This window comes from Dendronephthya gigantea, unplaced genomic scaffold, assembly GCF_004324835.1.
Source record: "Dendronephthya gigantea isolate DGI-Jeju-01 unplaced genomic scaffold, DenGig_1.0 000013F, whole genome shotgun sequence".
NCBI lineage: Eukaryota > Metazoa > Cnidaria > Anthozoa > Malacalcyonacea > Nephtheidae > Dendronephthya > Dendronephthya gigantea.
The window spans coordinates 1526399-1546392 of NW_021163023.1; the positions used below are offsets into that span (position 1 = coordinate 1526399).

Sequence of the window (19994 nt, forward strand, 5' to 3'; positions counted from 1 at the left end):
AAATCGCTCTCAGATATTCACATCAATTCTCTCTTTAATTTCGTTGTTATGAAACGAGATAATGGTTAAATCGTCGTGAAGTCAAGACCCTAATCCAACGTTGAAAGCTTGCTAAAAAAAAATGAAAATATTCTCGAAAGAATAAGGTAATGTCTAAATTTAAGACAAACGTTTTTAATGTGATAATCCTATAATTTATGCCTATAGCCGCGTTTACACTACGTACTTTGACCTAGATGTGAACGTTGTTTATCCTACACCAGGCCTGGACCTGGTCTAGGCCCCAAAATACAGGCCAACACCAGAAGGTGGCCTGGATCTGACCTGGGGCAAGATTTTAGTAATGTGAACAGGCTTTACCTGGCCATGACAAATTTTGAACTTAATAGTATATGATTTGTATAGGATACATACTAGTATTACCACTTTTCGGCGTGTTTTGGGTCTTTTCGAAGTATTTTGTCAATTATGTTGGCTGTCCGATATCATCAACAAGGAAGACAGTGTGAACGTGGCACATATTACCTAGACCTGATCCAGGCCAAGCCTCAAGTGTAAACGCGGCTTATGACATAGATGTCTGTGTTTATTTAGAATATTCAGGTAAATTTCGGACATGAAAACTATTCCTGCATGTATAACATATGCTATAACCTGGTTTGTCTTGACTCTTAATGGTTCGGTATTACCGTCCTCTAGCTTGAGTGTAACAGCCCAAAGATTATAAAATATGAATTGTTCTAAGAAACTAACTCAAAATACCACCACCAATATAGTAAGTGAAGTCCGGGTTTACCAGGGGAAGCGATTATAAAGCGGTGCTTTATTAACGTAACAACAACAAGGACGATTATGTAAACATGAAGTAGGTGACTATGTAAAGCGGATTAAACCGCTGGCGTAGGGACTGGCGCACCTGTAGTTTGTACGTGAAGCTTGTCCTGTGAAAATGACTGAAGACGCGACCTGATTAGTTTACAGGTCGTTGATAGGCTAAGCGGTGCTGGGAAAATATTACGACCCGTCGTTCGGTGTGACATGGCTGTGGCGTTACTTGAGGGGGCAGTTGCCTGAGGGGTTACCTCTTTGGGAGGAGAGCCTGGAGAGGTGACATTAACGCGGTGCCCCGCATGCTGGATTAGCGCTGAGAGAGATGATTTTGAATTTGAAACTTCTATGTGGTAAAAATCGACTCTTTTAAGTCTCATTCATAAGCTGTTCCATCGTACGCGTAAAGCGAACGTGTGGCTTCTTAATTTTTTTACTCATTTCATTTGCGCTTTAGTAAACCGCGATCTATCTTCTCCCGAATATTATCAATATTATCTTGTAACTAACCATATAGATCGTTCCTTTGATGATTGAGATCAGAGTTGATTGAGGTCAGGTACCCTTAGTTGCCTGGGAGGATACCTCTTTGGGAGGAGGGGGCGCACTTACGTGGTGCCCCGTATTCTGTGTTTAGCGAGAAATTGTTTCGGATTACGAACTTTTAACAAACAGCTTTTTAAAGTACCATATCTTTTGCCTCGTTCTCCATGAAGATTTTCACCCCCCCTGCCTTCTCTACGCTACTGTAGATAATAGTTTTTTCTATGAAAACGGCTCTTTTTCTATGAATCGCATTTATTATTAAATCAAGACTGTACTAGATTCTACCTGAACCAACAACACGTTGTGTAAAAAGGTAACAGTGCAATTTCTGTATATATATATTATTAATAATACCATGGTTTCTTGTGAAATTTGGATATAACATGCACTCCTGAGTTTTTCAAATACGTCAAAATTAATAGCACTGGTCCTTCGCCTTCGGACTCGTGCTATTTTGAGGGGTCTTTGAAAAACTCACTCGTGCATGTTATATCCAAACTGCACTCGAAACCATGCTATTACCTATACTAATTGGCATAGGATCGAGAATCACCTCGATAAAACAACCTCGCAAATTATCAAACCACCTTAAACAGTATTCAACGTGATATCGACTTTGACGAAAGGCTTCAGAAAGTGTCGCGAGATACACGGCGACTTCCGAAGCTGTAAATGATGCTACCGACCATCAAAGTTGCTACAGACCGTCTACGAAATACAAATCCGCGGCGTTGCTTTATTGTCGCTTGATGCGACTGGTTCTGTCGCCCTTCTGTCGAATTTTTGTCGCTCCAAATTTCCCCTTCAAGGACAAACTTGTGCTGTCCCCCCTCCCCCCTCTACTATACTATTGTGATAATTACTTTAAAATTAGCTATGTTCTGTCATCCTTGTGTCGCTCCAAATTCTTCTTTCAAGGACAAACTTGGGCTAAGAACTAGGATAGATTCATCATTTCAAACAAACGTCGTGGTTGGTTGTCTAATTGCTCGCTGTGTTCGTTGTGGTGTTGCTAAATAAGGAATCCCTCAATGCTTCGTGAGCGTGAGGTCTATCATCAATCTTGTGACTAATCAGCCACGACACAAACCTACGAGCTTCGCGGTAACCTAGTTTCTCCAAATTGACAGGATTGTTCTCCAAAATATTTTTCATTCGTTCTAACGAAGAACCAAAAGGATGTTCACCTTTGGTTAAGATGAAGAAAGCAATCATACCCGCGACGTGGACATCTGATTTCTTTTTGAAACGACCTTTTTCATCTTTGTCTAAACGACCTTTCTCTTTTTTAACTATTGCTTCAATTACTTCCGGTGGCATCCATCCTGAAGTACCTTTAGCATCAGTTTCAACTGTCGTTTCATCTTCATTTAGAACGCGGCTTATTCCAAAGTCTCCCAATTTCATACGACATTCGTTATCAACCAGGACGTTTGATGGTTTTAGATCTCTGTGCAATATTCCTTTACCATGAAGAAATTCAAGTCCGGATAGAATTTCCCTAATCATTTGTGGACCTTGCTTTTTTAGATGTTTAATACTGCATGCATGAACAAGTTCCCTCAAAGTTTCTTCGCAAAGATCAACAATAAGATACATGAAAGGATCGTCACGGTGGAAATGTCGATATTTCACTATAAATGGGGAGCCGCTTGTTTCAATGAGACTCATGATTTCCTTTTCGTTTTCAACTGTTTCATCCTCACTTTGCACCAAAATTCTCTTAACAGCAACTTCACTTCCATCCTTCATGAGACCAACATAGACACGAGAAAAACCACCACCGCCAATTTTGAATTGATTGTCTGCGACAAAAGCCTGCATCGATATTTCAGTCTATGGAGAGAAAATTATAATTAAAAAACAATAGATTTTCGGTGGGGAGAAGAAAAACACAAGAAAAAGCATTCGAGTGCTTAAATAAACGAAGGCAATAAATCTGTAACAGTTTTCACACATCACACGAGCCTGGTTAAACAGGGACGAATCCAAATGCGCGTTGTCGTGCTACCACGTCGTGGATTGTAAACTTCCTATTAACCTTGGTTATTGCCTAAACTCACTGAAACAACTTCATATATGTTTAAAAGATATTTACCTCTTCTAACTTGTTGCAATTCATTGTTCTCAACATCTGAATCTTCTCACGATGATTTAAGGACCTTTTGAGGATAGTTGTAATTTCGTCATGACCAAGGTGAATACTCCATTCAAGAAGACTCATTTGTCTTCCTTCGACAAGAAATGGTCCAGCTCTCCACACAGCAATGTTCTTTTCCAACAGAAGATTGAGCAAAACAACTGAATTTTTCATAACTGCCATCTTAATTATGTCAATGCCAAGAGTATGAACGCTGATTTTACTTTTCAAAGTTACGTCAGCTCCCTGTTCAACAAGATATTTCACTATTCCTAGCGTACCTTCAGTAACAGCAGTGTGCAGTACTGTCCATCCGTATTTATCCTTGCCATTTACATCAGCGTCCTGTTCAACAAGATATTTTACTATTTCTAGCGTACCTTTAGTAACAGCATAATGAAGCACTGTCCATCCGTATGTATCCTTGCCATTTACATCAGCGCCATGTTCAACAAGATATTTTACTATTTTTAGCGAACCATTAGTAACAGCATAGTGAAGCACTGTCCATTCGCAAGTATCCTTGCCATTTACATCAGCGCCCTGTTCAACAAGATATTTTACTATTTTTAGCGAACCTTTAATAGCAGCATGGTGAAGCACTGTCCATCCGTCAGTATCCTTTCCATTTACATTAGTGCCATGTTCAACAAGATATTTTACTATTTCTAACGTACTTTTAGTAACAGCAGAGTGCAGCACTGTCATTCCGTAAGTATCCTTGCCATTTACATCAGCGCCATGTTCAACAAAATATTTCACTATTTCTACGGTACCTTTAGTAACAGCATCGTGCAGCATTGTCCATCCGTATGTATCCTTGCCATTTACATCAGCGCCATGTTCAACAAGATATTTTACCATTTCTAAAGCATCTTTAGTAACAGCATCGTTCAGCGCTGTCCTCCCTCTGTTATCCTTGTCATTTACATCAGCGCCACATTGTTCAACAAAATATTTGACAATGTCTGTTTCACCAAGATCAACAGCATGATGCAAAACAGTTTTGCCCGACTCATCTTTACAACTTAAGTCAGCACGACAATATTTAACCAAAAACTTCACAATTGCTAATGATGGAGACTGCATTGGACTCTGAGAAGTTATTCCATCGTCTCGAAGATGTTTCGCACCATATTCACATCGTCTTGGAGATCTTTTGCACCATATTCGCAGACACTTGTACTCCCACTTGCTTCTTGCTTCTTATCAAATGCTATTATAAACGTTAAGAATGTAAAAATGAGACAATTTAATTTCGAGGGGTTCTTCAGCCGTTGAGAATTTATCTTTTTTCTATCCTTTCTAAGACAAACAACCAGCCCAGTGGTAAGTAGTGCATGGAGTAGAATTAAAGACAGCCGAAAATTGCAAATGATCATGAATTCTATTATTGCGCGTTGCTTGACGTCTAATTCTTCTTATGCCCGAGTGATTTCTTTGGAAAGCGATGTTTAACAGTATGTAAACATTGATTTATGAATCAACACCTTATTTAAGCCTTCAAACGACGGTTCTGTACAAGTGCACGAGAAGACGGCAAAATTCTCTACCCACGATTGGTCGTATTTCACCATTTTTTTTCATTTCATAAGAGATAAAATCCGAGCAAACGCGTTCAACGACTTAGAACGAAATCAAAGTGTCAGACACAACACGAATAGATTTTCGTCCCTGACTACAGGTCTGAATTTTCAGTTTTCACCTTAATTTCTAGCAAGGTTTGGGTCTTTAATTACTGTTTTTCTTTGTACGTCAAATACGGTCAGACCAGTTCTTTTGTATTTTACTACAGTCCGCGATTACTGACCCCAGCATTAAATGAAATATTTTGTTATTTGTAATTTCCTGCAATGCTGGAACTTTAAAGCTCTGTTCACACGATCCAATCTCGTCGGATCCAATTCATTTCTGATGGATGTTTTATAGTTTGTTGACTTGCAATGTATATATGGACATGGAATCAAATAAAACCAATGTACTGCTTTATCAATCACAGACTAGTTTCCATACATCACAAGTGAATTGGATCTAACAAAATGGAATCGTGTGAACCTTCACTTCAAAATACTCCCATTTCAAATCCAAAATATGCCTCTGAGGTTGACATGAACACTTCTTAACTCACTGATGTAGAATTCTTGTAGTTAGTTTGGCAATTTAATAATGTGACACACAATGCATTGCACAAATATGAGACTCAACCATAACATGATTTCTAGTCGCTTCTGATTTCTGCAGTGCTGAAGCAAATTACTGTGATTATAATCTACTTACCCACCTTCAATCAGTTCAATGGTTTATGTTCTACATCATAATAAAGAGCGTCGATACAGCTTTGAGAATGAAACGATTAATTTAGATCAAAATTTTGTCATCTTCGTTTTCGGCGAATCAAACCTAATCTTTGATCAAAATCAGGTGTTGTCGACAGTGGTCTTTGTTATCAAGCAACCTCATGCTGTGATGTTGAAGATGACCTGCAGAGAACGGATTTCCCACGCATTGCAAACGATAAACGAAACTAGTTCTCAGGCTTTTTCGAGTGAAAATCTGGCAATATTGATCTTCAACGTTCATAAGTTTGCATGCACATTCACATTTTTGACACGAATACAAAGAATGACAAATCTTGCAACAATCATTGCAAGATATGACTTTGTAGCAATGCGTTTTTGACACTATTCATGTTAAGTTTAAGGTTTGATGACTGTGTGTATCGTATATATTATTAAAATATTATTATAATTAATATTAACCGTCTCTTTCTGAAGATCGTCACAAACAGTTTTCTAATATCTGTGACCTACCTCTTTCAGTTAGAATGAATGTAGTTCAAAGGTTTGGTACAGTCCGTAATGTGAGCAATATCCTGTGCTGTGTCAGAATATTTATACGCCTCTAAAAGTGCCATCCTGAAACCATTCTACATGAATTTCAACCGAGGCGTCACATATGATTTTGATTGTGCAGCGGAAGTATTTGATTTTTTTCAAACGACGCACATAATTTCAATCTTACTTTCTTGTTCAATATTGTAAGATATTTCTAAACACGAACTTAAAAAATAGAAAAAACATGTCAGCTGCCTCGGAGTCTGCACAATAAACGGCACTCCAAACATTCAAAATCCCAAACAATATATTCTTGTTTTGAAACAAAATGGCTCTCGGATATTCACATACATTCTCTCTTTAATTTCCTTGTTATAGAAACGAGATAATGATTACATCACCATGAGGTCGAGACTTAATCCAATATTGAAAGCTTGATCCAAAAGAGTTGAAAATTTTCACGAAAGAACAAGGTGATGTTTGGATTTTCTTTCTTCTTCTTTGTCTGCATTGCAAGCGATACTTTACGTCGTGAGGCCGGTAGAACTAACCAACTTTTTAATAAGCGCCAAATATGTCAGAAATATGTTTATGACTTAAGTGACTGCATGGATAGAATGTCTTCAGGAATTTTGGACATAAGAACCACTCCTTTATAGTATAGATCTTGCTATGCTAGGCTGGTTTGCTTCTGCATGTCTCTCTCTGGCACTGCTAATGTACGTCGTACAATAGTTTTTAAGTGCAAGATATTTCAATGATATCCAGTATCTATGACATAAAGATCACAACGTGTTTAGAATATCCACGAAAATTTCAGACACGAGATAATTATTTCTGTAAAGCAAAGACCTTGCTATGCTAGGCTGGTTTGTACTGACTCTGTCTAGTTCGGTATTTACCCCTTCTGAGGAAAAAAGCTCAATGAATATACAATATGAATTGTTCTGAGAAATTGACTCAAAATACCACCTGTAGTTTGTACGTGGTGTTTGTCTTATGGAAGTGACTAAAGATACGATCTTTTTAGTTCGCATGATCGTCGACAGCGGTGCTGGGACAATATTACGACCCGTTCGGTGTGACCTCGGGTATACCTCTTTGGGAGGAGGGGGCGCACTGACGTGGTGCCCCCAACCTGAGTTTAGCGAGAAATTGTTTCAGATTAAAAACTTTTAACAAACAGCATTTTAAAATCATTAAGTTGTACCATATCTTTAGCCTCGTGCACCAGGGTGATTTTCACCTCCCCCCTGCCTTCTCTATGCTGTTCGCGTTTGTAGATAATAGGTTTTTTCTATGAAAACGGCACTTTTTCTATGAAAATCGTATTTATTAATAAATCAAGGCTGTAATATTTATATTCTACCTGAACTAACAACACGTTGTGTAAAAAGGTCTTTATACCAAAAATATTTTAAGTGTAAAAAATATAGAATGCCCAACGGGGGCTAATTTCAATTTATAGATAAGAACTACAGCACATTCTGCTAAACTATTACTATTGTTACCCTTATTGACATAGGATCGAGAATCACCTGGATAAAACAAGCTCGCAAATTATCAAAATACCTTAAACAACAGTATTCAACATGTTATCGATTTTTGACGAAAGTCTCGCGATTTATTTTAAACGGCGACGTCTGATGCTAGCGATTATCAAAGTTGCCACCGACCGTCTACGAAATACAAATTAACGCAGCGTTCAGTTTTGCTTTATAATGTCACCTGATACTACTTGTTATACAACTAGTTCTGTCGCACTCGTTAGAAATTTTTCCTTCAAGGACAAACTTGGACTAGAAAGGATTCGTCATTTCAAACAAACGTCGTGCTTGGTTGTCTATACTTGCTCGCTGTGGTGTTGCTAAATAAGGAATCCCCCAATGCTTCCTGAGCATAAGGTCTATCATCAATCTTGTGACTAATCAGCCACGACACAAACCTACGAGCTTCGGGGTCACCAAGTTTCTCCAAATTGACAGGATTATCTTCTAAAATATTTTTCATTCGATCTAATGTAGATCCAAAAGGGTGTTCACCTTTGGTTAACACGTAAAAAGCAATCATACCCGCGACATGGACATCTGATTTCTTTTTAAAACGACCCTTTCCTTTTTTAACTATTGCCTTAATTACTTCCGGTGGCATCCATCCCAAAGTACCTTTTGCATCTGTTTCAACTGTCGTTTCATCGTCTTTTAGAACGCGGCTTATTCCAAAATCTGCCAATTTCATGCGGCCTTCGATATCAACCAGGACGTTTGATGGTTTTAGATCTCTGTGCAATATTCCTTTACCATAAAGAAATTCAAGTCCTGATAGAATTTCCCAAATCATTCGTGGACCTTGCTCTTGTAGATGTTCAATACTGCATGCTTGAACAAGTTCCCTCAAAGTTTCTTCGCAAAGATCAACAATAAGATATATGAAGGTATCGTCACGGTGAAAATGTCGATATTTCACTATAAATGGAGAGTTTGTTTCAATGAGATTCATGATTTTCTTTTCGTTTTCAACTGTTTTATCCTCACTTTGTACCAAAATTCTCTTAACAGCGACTTCACTTCCATTCTTCATGAGACCAACATAGACACAAGAAAAACCACCAGCACCAATTTTGAATTGATTCTTTGCGATAAAAGCCGGCATCGGTGTTTCAGTCTATGGACAAAAAAGCACAAATTACGTGAAATTGTCTTATGTGAAAAGTTAGGAGCAAAAAGAGCAAGATTTGAGCATTGTAATCAGTGAAGGCAAAGAGTCAAATCTCAGTTACTAAGGCGTTTTTCATACGAAGTTGTTACCATTGACACCCTAATCCAAGACAACCTCACAGAATGGCCGGCATGTTGTCTTTTGCATGATATGTTGATATTTTGCATGATATCTTGTGAGTTGGAGATTGGATATGTTGATCTCAACCTTCGTATTTTATTATAGTAATGCCTCCCATAGATTTCTCGTTAATTCTCATGGTATTTAAGTTGAAAAAGAGATGCGTATTATTCTTTTTGTGGACCAAAGATAGCAAATAGAGGGCCAACAATGATGGGATGTCTCGAAAAATTTAGAGAAATTGAGATGAGGTTATATGAGTCGAACGAGAAGTTGGAGACGTTTTGTGAATCAGGTTCGTATTCAATTTAATGAAAATCTGCGAGACCAAGGGCTATTCCTACAAGGGAAAATGGAAAGAAAGAAGAAGGAAAACCAATGCCCTTACGAAAGCAGTCCATGGCCTTTTCTTAATCAATGGTGGAATGGAATTGAACCAGTAATGCTAACAAAACTGGTTCACTCTATCCAACAAAAGTCAAAGCTGTTTTGAAACGTAAAAAAGGTGAAACAAAATATGAGAACATTTCCAATTTGTGTTATATCCTACTAGTTCAACTCTATTCCACCATTGATTAAGGACGGTCCACTGGTTTTTCTTCTACTTTCTTTTCATTTTCCTTTGCAGGAGTAGCCCTTGGTCTTGCGGATTTTCATTTAATTGAATACGAACTGGACTCTCAAAACTTTTCCAACTTTTCGTTCGACTCATATAACCTCATCTCAATTTCTATAAATTTTTCGAGACATCCCATTATTGTTGGCCCTCTCTTTGCCATCTTTGGTCAACAAAAAGAATACGCATCTCTTTTCAACTTAAGTACCATGAGAATTAACGAGAAATCCATGGGAGGCATTACTATCATAAAATACGCAAGCTCAGATCAACATATCCAATCTCCAACTCACAAGATATCATTTATTTAAATTATCGTAATATAAGAAAAAATATCGACCAAACTCAGACTTTTGATCACCACTGTATGCTCTACAAAAAGATTTGGTCATGTGTTAGTGGGCATACCTATGAAACAAAAAGGCCACCTTCGATTTTAAAATATTATTTTCAGCCGCATTAGCTTCTCCAAAAAGGCGTTTTTCATCATAAAAGGGCCATTTTTGATCCCTTGAAAAATTTTGGGGTCGCACGTGTCCCTGTGCCCTCCACCCCCGGGTTCTTACGCCCCTGCAGACAGACATATTTCGAATTATCAAGTATGTTTGAAGCATTACCTCTTTTAACTGGTTGCAATCTAGTGTTTTCAACATCTGAATCTTCTCACGATGTTTTACGGATCTTTTGAGAATTGTTATAATTTCATCATGACCAAGGTGAATACTCAATTCAAGAAGACTTATTTGTCTTCCTTCAACAAGAAATGTTCCAGCTCTCCACACAGCAATGTTCTTTTCCAACAAAAGATTGACCAAAGCAACTGAATTTTTCTCAACAGCCATCTTCATTATGTCAATGCCAAGAGTATGAACACTGATTTCACTTTTCAGAGTTATGTCCGCACCCCGGTCAACTAAATACTTGACAATTTCTAACCCGCCAGCATTAACAGCAGCATGCAAGACTGTCCTCCCTTGTTTATCCTTGTCATTTACATCAGCGCCATGTTCAAAAAGATATTTCACCATTTCTAGCGTACCGTTACTAGCAGCAGCTTGCAGCACTGACCACTCGTCAGTATTCTTTCCATTTACATCAGCACCGTGTTCAACAAGATATTTCACCATTTCTAGCTTACCTTTAATAACAGCATAGTGCAGCACTGTCCACCCGCGAATATTCTTGCAATTTACATCAGCGCCATGTTCAACTAGATATTTCACCATTTCTAGCGTACCGTTTTTAACAGCATTGTGGAGCACTGTCCATCCGCGAATATCCTTGCCATTTGTATCAGCGCCATGTTCAACAAGATATTTCAATATTTCCGGGCTACCTTTAATAACAGCGTAGTTCAGCGTTGTCCACCCTATTTTATCCTTGTCATTTACATCAGCACTACATTGTTCAACAAAATATTTGACAATGTCTGTCTCACCAACATCAACAGCATGATGTAAAGCAGTTTTGCCCGACTCATCTTTACAACTTAAGTCAGCACCGCAATATTTAACCAAAAACTTCACAATTGCTAATGATGAAGACTGCATTGGACTCTGATAAGTTATTTCATTGTCTCGCTAAGAATGTAAAAATGGGTTCTTGCGCCGTTGAGAATTTTTTTTATCGTTTCTAAAGTGAAAAACAAGCCCAGTGAGTATCGTTGCGATTAGTCACGGTTTCAACGAAATTTTACGCAGAATTTAAGACCATTTTGTTAAAAAAATGACATACGCAGCAAAATTTCATTTAGTTTTTATGAGCTATCAGCTTTAAAATGAAAATGTTTCTGACGCGAACTTGGTGACAAAATATATTTATTAAATATTTTAGGCTTGTACGCAGGGCGAACTTAAATAGGCACACTACAGGCTTTAACATAGATCAGTGGCTAAGCTGAAGAAGTGAACGGGGAAGCACCACTGGAAGTAAAAAATAAAAAGTGCAATACAATTAAAGGAATGCAGCCCAAAAATGAAAATTGCAAATGAATTGTGTTGCGCGTTGCTTGACGTCTAATTCTTCTTATGCCCGACTGGCTTCTTTGGAAAGCGATGTTTAACAGTATGTAAACGTTGACTTATGAATCAAAACCTTATTTAGGCCTTCTATAACGACTGCTCTGTACAAATACATGAGAAGACGACAATGTGTTTCCCCGAGATTGCTCGTATTTCCCCATTTTTATTCGTCGAGGGGAAAAATCGAGACGCGTTCATTGGCTTAGAACGGAATCAAAGTTTCAGACACGACGAATAGTTCGCCCCTGACAATAGGACTCTAATTTCCTGCAATGCTGGAACTTTGAGCGTCTGTTCACACGATCCAATCTCGTCGGATCCAATTCACTTCTGATGGATGTTTTATAGTTTGTTGACTTGCAATGTATATATGGGCAGGGAATCAAATAAAACCAATGTACTGCTTTATCAGTAACAGACTACATTCCATACATCACAAGTGAATTGGTTCTACCAAAATAGAATCGTGTGAACCTTTACCTCAACGAAATACCCCCATTTGAGGTAACCCCTCTGAGGTTGACATGAACACTTCTTAACTCACTGATGTAGAATTCTTGTAGTTAGTTTGGCAATTTAATAATGTGACACACAATGCATTGCACAGATATGCGACTCGACCATAACATAATTTCTAGTCGCCTCTGATTTCTGCAGTTCTGAAGCAAATTACTGTGATTATAATCTACTTACCCACCTTCAATCAGTTCAATGGTTTATGTTCTACATCATAATAAAGAGCGTCGATACAGCTTCGAGATTGAAACGATTAATTTGGATCAAAATTTTGTCATCTTCGTTTTCGGCGAATCAAACCTAATCTTTGATCAAAATCAGGTGTTGTCGACAGTGGTCTTTGTTATTCAAACAACCTCATGCTGTGATGTTGAAGACGACCTGCCGAGAACGGATTTCCCCCGCATTGCAAGCGATAAACGAAACTAGTTCTCAGGCTTTTTGAAGTGAAAATCTGGCAATATTTATCTTCAGAAGTTTGGTTTTACAAAAATGAACACATACAAAAAATATGCAGCTACTTCAGAGCTTCTGCAATAGACAACCCTCAAACAATCAAAATCCCAAACAATACATTCTTGCTTTGAAACAAAATGGCTCTCAGATATTCACATCAATTTTCTCTTTAATTTCGTTATAGAAAGGAGATAATGGTTACACCGTCGTGAAGTCAAGACCCTAATCCAACGCTGAAAGCTTTATCCAAAAAAAATGAAAATATTCTCGAAAGAACAAGGTAATGTCTAAATTTAAGACAAACGTTATTAATGTGGTAATCCTATAATTTATGTCTATAGCCGCGTTTACACCACGTACTTTGACTTAGATGTGAACGTTGTTTATCCGGCCTGGACCAACCCTGAGCCTTGCCCGTGTCCCAGGGTGAGTACCACCCCTTCTCCCTTCTTTACGCTATTGCTGGTTTGTATATAAATAGATATAGTTTGTCCTGCAAAAGACGAGTTTGGGCGGCGTCAGAACCTGCGTTGCTCTAACGTGGCATATATAGTTCAACTAGTTCTGTCGAATTTTTGTAAGGCTAGAGATTATTCAGAGACTTAGACCCCGTTTACACTAGAACGAAAGTTTCCGGATTTGTAAATTTTTCCGGATTCATTGTTACACACATGTATCGGATTCGTCAGGTGTTTACACTACACTTTAGTTGTCTCTATGCGGATTTGTCCGTTTACACTCACATTACTTGTTCTTGGAGAATTGTTTGGTCGTCACGTTTGAATTTCTTCGGATTCGTCGTGCAAAGCGTTTACACAAGAAAATTTTCCGGATTCAAATGTTTCTGGATACGAAGTTTCCACAAACTTTTACGGATTCAAAGTTTCCGGATACGGCTTAAAACCGAGTACATTTTCTATCGGATTCGTTGCTGCGTGTGTAAACAGCAACATGAATCCGGTACTAAAACATTCCGCTTTCGTGATGAATCCGGAAACTTTCGTTCTAGTGTAAACGGGGTCTTATGGTTATGAAGGCTTTTTATATAAGCCCCGAGTTTTGATTATCAGAATAATTATACAGATAAAAAATTTTAAAAAGTCATAAATCTAGTAATTGTGTCTAAAAGACTTTATACGTGTATCTCATTGCTATCCAGTTTATAAGAACTAACTATAGGTCTACGGCAGGAACCGAGTTGTAAAAGTTTTAAAGTTGTAAAAATAACCTGATTCATCGTAGAGATTGATAATCCGCCTGGACAAACTTGGGCTTGGAAGGATCCATCAATTCAAACAAACTTCGCAGATAATTTATCTTGACGTACGATCCGACGTTTACCAACGATAAGACGAATTAACCTTTCTTGTGAAAGTCTATCAAAAACTGTAACGATCCCATTGGATCTATGAAGAAAGAATCCCCCAATGCTTCGTGAGCGTAAGGTCTATCATTAATCTGGTGATTAATCAGCCACGACACAAACCTACGAGCTTCGCTGTCACCAAGTTTCTCCAAATTGACAGAGTTTCCCTCCAAAATATTTTGCATCCAATTTATCTTTGATCCAAAAGGATGTTCACCTTTAGTTAAGATGAAGAAAGCAATCATACCCGCGACCTGAACATCTGATTTCCTTTTAAAAGGACCCTTTTCCCCTTTGTCTATTGCTTCAATTACTTCCGGTGGCATCCATCCAGGAGTACCTTTAGCAAATGTTTCAACTGTCGTGTCATCGTCATTTAGAACGCGGCTTATTCCAAAATCTGCCAATTTCATGCGACCTTCGATATCAACCAGGACGTTTGATGGTTTTAGATCTCTGTGTAATATTCCTTTACCATGAAGAAATTCAAGTCCTGATAGAATTTCCCTAATCATTCGTGGACCATGCTCTTGTAGATGTTCAATACTGCATGCTTGAACAAGTTCCCTCAAGTTTTCTTCGCAAAGATCAACAATAAGATACATGAAGTCATCGTCACGGTGAAAATGTCGATAGTTCACTATGAATGGAGAATTGTTTGCTTCAATAAGACTCATGATTTCCTTTTCGTTCTCGACTGTTGTATCTTCACTTTGTAACAAAATTCTCTTGACAGCAACTTCACTTCCATCCTTCACGAGACCGACATAGACACAAGAAAAACCACCACCGCCAATTTTGAATTCATTCTTTGCGACAAAAGCCTGCATTGGTGTTTCAACCTATGGGGAGAAAATTATAATTAAAAAACAATAGATTTTCTGTGGTGAGAAGAAAGAAGCAAGAAAAAACATTCGAGTGTTTAAATAAATTAAGGCAATAAATCTGTAACAGTTTTCACACATCTCACGAGCCTGGTTAAACCGGGACGAATCCAAATGCGCGTTGTCGTGCTACCACGTCGTGGATCGTATAAACTTCCTATATTAACCTTGGCTACTGCCTAAACTTACTGAAACAAATTCATATATGTTTAAAAAATATTTACCTCTTCTAACTGGTTGCAATTCATTGTTTTCAACATCTGAATCTTCTCACGATGATTTACGGACCTTTTGAGGATAGTTGTAATTTCATCTTGACCAAGGTGAATACTCCATTCAAGAAGACTCATTTGCTTTCCTTCAACAAGAAATGTTCCAGCTCTCCACACAGCGATGTTCTTTTCCAACAAAAGTTTGACCAAAGCAACTGAATTCTTCAGAACAGCCATCTTCAGGATCTTAGTGCCAAGAGTTATAACAGCACCTTGTTCAACTAAATACTTGACAATTTCCAATGCACCGACACTGACAGCAGTTTGCAAGACTGTTCGCCCGTGAGAAGTTTTGCCATTTACATCAGCGCCATGTTCAACAAGATATTTTACCATTTCTAGCGTACTTTCACTAACAGCAGCCTGCAGCACTGTCCGTCCATAAATATCCTCTCCATTTACATCAGCGCCATGTTCAGCGAGATATTTTACCATTTCTAGCCTACTTTCACTAAAAGCAGCCTGCAGCACTGTCCGTTCATAAATACCCTCTCCATTTACATCAGCGCTATGTTCAACAAGATATTTTACCATTTCTAGCGTACTTTCGCTAACAGCAGCGTGCAGCACAGTCAACCCGTTAGAATCCTTGCGATTTACATCAGCGCCATGCTCAACAAGATATTTTACCATTTCTAGCGTACTTTCTCTAACAGCAGCGTGCAGCACTGTCCGTTCATAAATACACTCTCCATTTATATTAGCGCCATGTTCAACTAGATATTTTACCATTTCTAGCGTACTTTCGCTAACAGCAGCGTGCAGCACTGTCCGTTCATGAAAATCCTTTCCATTTACATCAGCGCCATGTTCAACCAGATATTTTACCATTTCTAGCGTACTTTCACTAACAGCAGCGTGCAGCACTGTCCGTCCATAAATACCCTCTCCATTTACATCAGCGCCATGTTCAACAAGATATTTTACCATTTCTAGCGTATTTTCACTAACAGCAGTCTGCAGCAATGTCGGTCCATAAATATCCTTTCCATTTACATCAGCGCCATGTTCAACAAGATATTTTACCATTTCTAGCGTACTTTCACTAACAGCAGCGTGCAGCACTGTCTGTTCATAAATACCCTTTCCATTTACATCAGCGCCATGTTCAACCAGATATTTTACCATTTCTAGCGTACTTTCACTAACAGCAGCGTGCAGCACTGTCCATCCACAAATACCCTCTCCATTTATATTAGCGCCATGTTCAACCAGATATTTTACCATTTCTAGCGTACTTCCACTAACAGCAGCGTGCAGCACTGTCCGTCCATAAATACCCTCTCCATTTATATTAGCGCCATGTTCAACAAGATATTTTACCATTTCTAGCGTATTTTCACTAACAGCAGTCTGCAGCAATGTCGGTCCATAAATATCCTCTCCATTTACATCAGCGCCATGTTCAACAAGATATTTTACCATTTCTAGCGTACTTTCACTAACAGCAGCGTGCAGCACTGTCCGTTCATGAAAATCCTTTCCATTTACATCAGCGCCATGTTCAACAAGATATTTTACCATTTCTAGCGTACTTTCGCTAACAGCAGCGTGCAGCACTGTCCGTTCATAAATACCCTCTCCATTTATATTAGCGCCATGTTCAACAAGATATTTTACCATTTCTAGCGTACTTTCGCTAACAGCAGCGTGCAGCACTGTCCGTTCATAAATACCCCCCCTCTCCTTTTCCCCATTTATATTAGCGCCATGTTCAACAAGATATTTTACCATTTCTAGCGTACTTTCACTAACAGCAGCGTGCAGCACTGTCCGTTCATCAAAATCCTTTCCATTTACATCTGCGCCATGTTCAACAAGATATTTTACCATTTCTAGCGTATTTTCACTAAGAGCAGCGTGAAGCACTGTCCGTCCAAAAAAATCTTCTCCGTTTACGTCAGCGCCATGTTCAACAAGATATTTTACCATTTCTAGCGTACTTTCACTAACAGCAGCGTGCAGCACTGTCCCTTCATAAATGCCCTTTCCATTTACATCAGCGCCATGTTCAACAAGATATTTTATAATTTCTAATATACCTTTACTAACAGCGGAGTGCAGCACAGTCAACCCGTTAGCATCCTCGCCATTTACATCAGCGCCATGTTCAACAAGATATTTTACCATTTCTAGCGTACTTTCACTAACAGCAGCGTGCAGCACTGTCCGTTCATAAATGTCCTTTCCATTTACATCAGCGCCATGTTCAACAAGATATTTCACCATTTCTAGCATACCTTTTTCAATAGCAGCGTGCAGAGCTGTCCGCCAGTAGGTATCCTTGCCATTTACAACTCCGCCATGTTCAACAAGATATTTTACCATTTCTAGCGTACTTTCGCTAACAGCAGCGTGCAGCACTGTCTGTTCATCAAAATCCTTTCCATTTACATCTGCGCCATGTTCAACAAGATATTTTACCATTTCTAGCGTACTTTCACTAACAGCAGCGTGCAGCACTGTCCGTTCATGAAAGTCCTTTCCATTTACATCAGCGCCATGTTCAACAAGATATTTTATAATTTCTAATATACCTTTACTAACAGCGGAGTGCAGCACAGTCAACCCGTTAGCATCCTTGCCATTTACATCAGCGCCATGTTCAACAAGATATTTTACCATTTCTAGCGTAATTTCGTTAACAGCAGCCTGCAGCACTGTCCGTTCATAAATTACCTCTCCATTTACATTAGCGCCATGTTCAACAAGATATTTTACCATTTCTAGCGTACTTTCACTAACAGCAGCATGCAGCACTGTCCGTCCATAAATTACCTTTCCATTTACATCAGCGCCATGTTCAACAAGATATTTTACCATTTCTAGCGTACTTTCACCAACAGCAGCCTGCAGCACTGTCCGTTCATAAATATCCTCTTCATTTACATCAGCGCCATGTTCAACAAGATATTTTACAATTTCTAATATACCTTTACTAACAGCAGAGTGCAGCACAGTCAACCCGTTAGCATCCTCGCCATTTACATCAGCGCCATGCTCAACAAGATATTTTACAATTTCTAATATACCTTTACTAACAGCGGAGTGCAGCACAGTCAACCCGTTAGCATCCTCGCCATTTATATCAGCGCCATGTTCAACAAGATATTTTACCATTTCTAGTGTACTTTCACTAACAGCAGCGTGCAGCACTGTCTGTTCATAAATGTCCTTTCCATTTACATCAGCGCCATGTTCAACAAGATATTTCACCATTTCTAGCATACCTTTTTCAATAGCAGCGTGCAGAGCTGTCCGCCAGTAGGTATCCTTGCCGTTTACAACTGCGCCATGTTCAACAAGATATTTTACCATTTCTAGCGTATTTTCACTAACAGCAGCGTGAAGCACTGTCCTTCCAAAAAAATCTTCTCCGTTTACATCAGCGCCATGTTCAACCAGATATTTTACCATTTCTAGCGTATTTTCACTAACAGCAGCGTGCAGCACTGTCCGTCCATAAATATCCTTTCCATTTACATCAGCGCCATGTTCAACGAGGCATTTTACCATTTCTAGCGTACCTTTACTAACAGCATCGTGAATCACTGTCCATCGGTATATATCTTTGCCATTTACATCAGCTCCATGTTCAACAAGATATTTCACTATTTCAAGCGAACCTTCAATAACAGCGTAGTGCAGCACTGTCCACCCTCTTTTATCCTTGTCATTTACATGAGCGCCACATTGTTCAAGAAAATATTTGACAATGTCTGTTTCACCAACATCAACAGCATGATGTAAAGCAGTTTTGCCCAACTCATCTTTGCAACTTATGTCAGCACCACAATATTGAAGATGTTTCGAACCATATTCGCAGACACTTGTACTTCCACTTGCTTCGTGCTCCATGGAAATTTCTATTACAAACGTTAAGAATGTAAAAATGAGTTTCTTTTCGTGGGAGCCCCTGAGCGGTTAAGAATTTCATTGTTCTATTGTTTCAAAGGTGAACAACATGAACAGTGGTTAAACCTCGTGAGTTTTGTTGAGATTAGTCGTTGTTCGACTTTCAGCAAAATTTTACTATCCGCTTGGAAAGAGGCTTTATAGCTGAAGCACACGAGATCTAACAGTTGAGCTAAACGTTACTTGTGGCTGATTGCTCAGACGACACACTACAGGCATTTTCATAGATCAGTGGCTTAGCTTAGCAAAGAAGCACCACTGCATGGAAGTGAAAAATAAATAGTGCAATTATAAATATTATATCTCAACTGTAAATCATCCAATCAGAAAGCTCGATTTGTACCACGTGATCAGTAAATTAATCATGGAGTTCCATCCAATTTTTTCACATTATGCTATAAAAGTCGAATACCCCGCTGCAGCGGGGTATTCGAGTTTGCGTGTACCAGGCGTGGATGCCTCGCACACGACTCGTCGGACTCGAGGTTGTCAACAATTTCAAAATGGAGGCAAAAGAAGCCATTTCACCCACACGTTGTTTCGATATAATATATAATTTATAGACCTTCCGCTTGGGGAATTCGACGAAATACTACCCCCTCGGAAAGATATATCCCTCGGGCGAAGCCCTCGGGATATATCTTCCCTTGGGGGTAATATTTCGTCGAATTCCCCTCGCTCCAGGTCTATAAATGATAATAATAATGCAAGTAGAAGGTGTATATTCATTCGTCCTATGCATGACTGATTTCTTTGATCAGC

General features: G+C 38.8%; 3 protein-coding genes across 3 annotated transcripts; all 3 read right to left on the reverse strand.

Annotated features, from left to right (window-relative positions):
• Positions 1-1666: 1666 nt before the first annotated feature.
• On the reverse strand, positions 1667-4222 carry LOC114519406 (serine/threonine-protein kinase/endoribonuclease IRE1-like). Its single transcript, XM_028539531.1, has 3 exons — positions 4192-4222; positions 3473-3978; positions 1667-3210 (listed from the first exon to the last, which is right to left on the reverse strand). Exons 1-3 carry the CDS (start codon positions 4220-4222, stop codon positions 2356-2358), a joined length of 1392 nt encoding a protein of 463 aa, XP_028395332.1. The 3' UTR covers positions 1667-2355.
• Positions 4223-7800: 3578 nt separating this feature from the next.
• LOC114519407 (2-5A-dependent ribonuclease-like) lies at positions 7801-11352 on the reverse strand. Its single transcript, XM_028539533.1, has 4 exons — positions 11241-11352; positions 11040-11138; positions 10420-10940; positions 7801-9012 (listed from the first exon to the last, which is right to left on the reverse strand). The coding sequence occupies exons 1-4, from the start codon at positions 11350-11352 to the stop codon at positions 8167-8169; spliced, it is 1578 nt and encodes a 525-aa protein (XP_028395334.1). The 3' UTR covers positions 7801-8166.
• A 1634-nt stretch (positions 11353-12986) lies between these two features.
• Positions 12987-16643, reverse strand: LOC114519408 (putative ankyrin repeat protein RF_0381). Its single transcript, XM_028539534.1, has 3 exons — positions 16443-16643; positions 15270-16124; positions 12987-15003 (listed from the first exon to the last, which is right to left on the reverse strand). The coding sequence occupies exons 1-3, from the start codon at positions 16641-16643 to the stop codon at positions 14152-14154; spliced, it is 1908 nt and encodes a 635-aa protein (XP_028395335.1). The 3' UTR covers positions 12987-14151.
• Positions 16644-19994: the final 3351 nt, after the last annotated feature.

Excerpts from the sequence above, each read along its gene's own strand:
- LOC114519406 (XM_028539531.1), bottom strand. The coding sequence starts at position 4,222 with ATGACAGTGCTGCACTCTGCTGTTACTAAAA. Across the intron at positions 3,979-4,191 it reads GCACTCTGCTGTTACTAAAA|TAAAATATCTTGTTGAACAT; the intron begins GTACGTTAGAAA and ends CGCTAAAAATAG. Across the intron at positions 3,211-3,472 it reads ATTGCAACAAGTTAGAAGAG|ACTGAAATATCGATGCAGGC; the intron begins GTAAATATCTTT and ends TTCTCTCCATAG.
- LOC114519407 (XM_028539533.1), bottom strand. The coding sequence starts at position 11,352 with ATGCAGTCTTCATCATTAGCAATTGTGAAGTTTTTGGTTAAATATTGC. Across the intron at positions 10,941-11,039 it reads CCACAATGCTGTTAAAAACG|GTAAGCTAGAAATGGTGAAA; the intron begins GTACGCTAGAAA and ends CTGTTATTAAAG. Across the intron at positions 9,013-10,419 it reads ATTGCAACCAGTTAAAAGAG|ACTGAAACACCGATGCCGGC; the intron begins GTAATGCTTCAA and ends TTTTGTCCATAG.
- LOC114519408 (XM_028539534.1), bottom strand. The coding sequence starts at position 16,643 with ATGGTAAAATATCTTGTTGAACATGGCGCTAATATAAATGGAGAGGGT. Across the intron at positions 16,125-16,442 it reads GTGAAAGTACGCTAGAAATG|GGCGCTGATGTAAATGGAAA; the intron begins GTAAAATATCTG and ends CTGGTTGAACAT. Across the intron at positions 15,004-15,269 it reads ATTGCAACCAGTTAGAAGAG|GTTGAAACACCAATGCAGGC; the intron begins GTAAATATTTTT and ends TTCTCCCCATAG.